This window comes from Cebus imitator, unplaced genomic scaffold, assembly GCF_001604975.1.
Source record: "Cebus imitator isolate Cc_AM_T3 unplaced genomic scaffold, Cebus_imitator-1.0 Scaffold0, whole genome shotgun sequence".
Classification (NCBI taxonomy): domain Eukaryota; kingdom Metazoa; phylum Chordata; class Mammalia; order Primates; family Cebidae; genus Cebus; species Cebus imitator.
Genome location: NW_016107315.1, coordinates 5,528,905 through 5,532,076, shown reverse-complemented (window position 1 = coordinate 5,532,076; position 3,172 = coordinate 5,528,905). Strand labels below are relative to the sequence as shown.

The following is a 3,172-nucleotide window of genomic DNA, read 5'->3' as shown; positions in this document are numbered from 1 at the left end:
TTTAATTTAGCTGGATGTGGTGATGTATGCCTGTAGTCTCAGCTACTTGGGAGGCCGAGGCAGGAGGATTGCTTGAGTTGGTCAATAAAACAGAAAAAAATAACAAAAAAAAGAGAAAAAAGGGAGGGAGAGAGGGAAGGAGGAGAAAGAAAGAAAAGAGAGAGAGACTGGGCGGTGGTGGTTCAGCTGGGCGTGGTGGCTCACACCTGTAATCCCAGCACTCTGGGAGGCCAAGGCAAATGGATCACGAGGTCAGGAGATCAAGACCATCCTGGCTAACGTGGTGAAACCCTGTCTCTACTAAAAATACAAAAAATTAGCCAGGCGTGGTGGCGTATGCCTATAGGCCCAGCAACTCGGGAACCCGGGAGGCAGAGGTTGCAGTTAGCTGAGATTGCACCATTGCACTCTAGTCTGGGTGACAGAGCGAGACTCAATCTCCAAAAAGGAGAAAGCAGGGAGTTAAGAAGCAAGAGTCCCTTCATGGAGCTTTTCTAGGGGCCTTGGACCAATGGCCACTGAGGCACTAGAGCATGTTTGAGGCTGCCATAGAAACAAAGGCAACTAGGGCGGCCTGCCTGACTGCAGGTTGGGGCTGCTGGAGTGAGGGATCTGGGGAGGGGCTGCTATTGGAGACAGAACAGTGGACCCTTGGGGGAGGGCCTTGAAGGGCCTGGGAAGAAAGAAACCAGAGCCAGCTGCTATTTGATGGCAGGACTAAAGTCACCTCCTCCCTGAGGTGGTGACAGGGATGGTGGGTGACTACACGGTGGCTGGGGCCTGGGGCTCTCAGTCCCTATCAGAGATCCTTAGCATCTGGTTACAGCTTCACCACTGCCCCATCCTCTTCCCAGCTGACCAGTCCCTCCTCGGCTCCCCCTGTGCACTGGAGAGGCCCAGGACCCTCACTTGGCACTTGAGACCCTTTGTCATGGGCACTGCCCACCTTGCCCATGTGCAGAGAGTACCGAATACAGCACGTGCCCTTTGCTCAGAAGCAGACCTCCAATTGGAGTTCCCTTCCCCACACCCATTTCCCTTTAGGGCTCAGCCAGGTTGTCAGCTCCTCTGTCTCCCTAAGCCACCCAATTCTGTCCCGATGGGAGTCCTCTCCCATCACATTAGGGGTCCCCGGGTACTGACCAGGCCAGAGGAGCAGTTTTTGTCTGTTTTGTGACAAGTTCTGGCCCTGTCACCTAGGCTGGAGTACAGTGTCACAATCTTGGCTCACTGCAACCTCTGCCTGCCAGGCTCAAGCCATCCTCCCACCTCAGCCTCCTGAGTAGCTGGTACTACAGGCACACACCACCATGCCCAGCATTTTTTTTTTTTTTTTGTATTTTTTGTAGGGATGAGGTCTTGCCGTGTTGCCCAGGCTGAGCTCAAGTGATCCTCCCGCCTCAGTCTCCCAAAGCACTGGGATTACAGCATGATACACCACGCCCACCCCGGAGCAGCAGTTGTATCTGCAGGTAGGATCCTTAAGGAGGAAAGGTCAGTTGGTGGGGGCAATGGAACAGTGTGAGTCAGCCTGTGCCCCACCTGCCCGCCTGTCCTGGACACCAAATCAGCTGGCTCTAAAAGTAGGAAAGGGGCACAGGGTCCAGATAGGCCTGGAGAGAACAGACCTGGCCCAGGACCTCAGGCCAACCCCCCCCACCCTCCTGCTGTCAGGCAAAGAGAGGCACATGTTTGATCACCCACTCTGGGTGGAAGTCCCCTTTATTTGGATTTGCCGCTGGGTGGCTAGATGATGTAGGTGGCCTTCGATGTGGACCAGGAGGGCATCCAGCATGTGCAGGACCTCACGGAGCAGGGTGCGGTCTGAGATTGGGGCCCGCCGTTTCCAGGGGCCACAAGGCTCAGTGGCCACCTGCGGATGCTGAGAACAGGACCAAGAGACAGGAGTGAGAGTGGAGGGCCGAGAGGGAGGGGCGATGAGGGGCCGAGATGGAGCTGGGGAGCAGGGTGAGGGCTGTGGGGCAGTGCCCAGATGGGATAGGAGGGAGACTCAGGGTGATAGAGGATCACCAAGGGTCTGTTGTGGGCTATGGTGGTCACAGGGCCCACAGGGGCTGGATGAGAGCAGGGGTACTAAAGGGGAGAGCTGGGGGCAGGGTGCTGGCTGTGGGTGGTGAACGTGGGTTCCATAAAGGTGTGTGGACACAGGGACAATGGGCTGTGAGCTGGGGGTGGGGGTGTAGGAGGCCCACAGGCCACAGTGTGGCCCCATGGGACAGGGCTGGGTGGAAGACAGAGGCTTACTGGGTGTACAAGGAGGCAGGGGCTGTGGGGGAGACAGAAGAGCTGTGCTCACCTCACCCTTGGTGGCCTGTGAGCGCCGCCGCCACTGCAGCATCTTACGGCGGATCATCAGCATCATGGTGGTGATCGTGACCCCAGCCACGGGGTAGATGTGGCTTGCTCCTGGGCCCAGCCAGTAGCCAGGACAGATCAGGCGGCCCCTACAGCCCTCTACAGTATTTGGCTGACACCCCCAGGGCTGCAAGTCCAGCCCCACCTGGTACCAGAGGGGTCTCGACCAGGCGTGGGTAGGGGCAGGCATTACCAGCAGGAATAGCAAGGGCAGCGAGGGCAGCACGTGCAGCATGGCTGCCGCTAGTACCAGGGGCCGGAACTCAGGCACCTGGCAACGGGCAAACACCCCTCCCCCAGTAACAGGCCTGGCTCTGAGGCAGCAGGTTCCAGCCAGGCCTGTGGCCTTTCATGAGGCAGCCTGGCCAGAAACTGGCTGTGGTAGGGGGCTGGGGTCCAGGGCTTGACAAGAATGGCAGACCTGGGTTCTGGGTCCTACTCTCCCAGCAGGCCCTGGCTGGCCCAAAACTGAGGGAGCACTTCCTTTTGAAGTTGCGCCCTCGGCTGGGTGTGGCGGCACACACCTGGTATCTAAGCACTTTGAGAGGTTGAGGCAGGTGGACGGCTTGAGCCCAGAAGTTTGAGACCATCCTGGGCATCATGGCAAAACTCTGTCTCCATAAAAAAAATACACATAATTAGCTGGATGTGGTTGTATATGCCTGTATTCCCAGCTACTCAGGAGGTTGAATTGAGAGGATCACCTGAGACCAGAAGGTCAAGGCTGCAATGAGCTGTGATTGCACCCTTGCACTCCATCCTGAGTGACAGAGTGAGATTCTGTCTTTTTTTTTTT

General features: G+C 57.1%; 1 protein-coding gene across 1 annotated transcript; it reads right to left on the bottom strand.

Moving 5' to 3' along the window:
* Positions 1-1,691: 1,691 nt before the first annotated feature.
* TMEM89 (transmembrane protein 89) lies at positions 1,692-2,897 on the bottom strand. Its single transcript, XM_017512610.2, has 2 exons — positions 2,318-2,897; positions 1,692-1,882 (listed from the first exon to the last, which is right to left on the bottom strand). Exons 1-2 carry the CDS (start codon positions 2,609-2,611, stop codon positions 1,697-1,699), a joined length of 480 nt encoding a protein of 159 aa, XP_017368099.1. The 5' UTR covers positions 2,612-2,897; the 3' UTR covers positions 1,692-1,696.
* Positions 2,898-3,172: the final 275 nt, after the last annotated feature.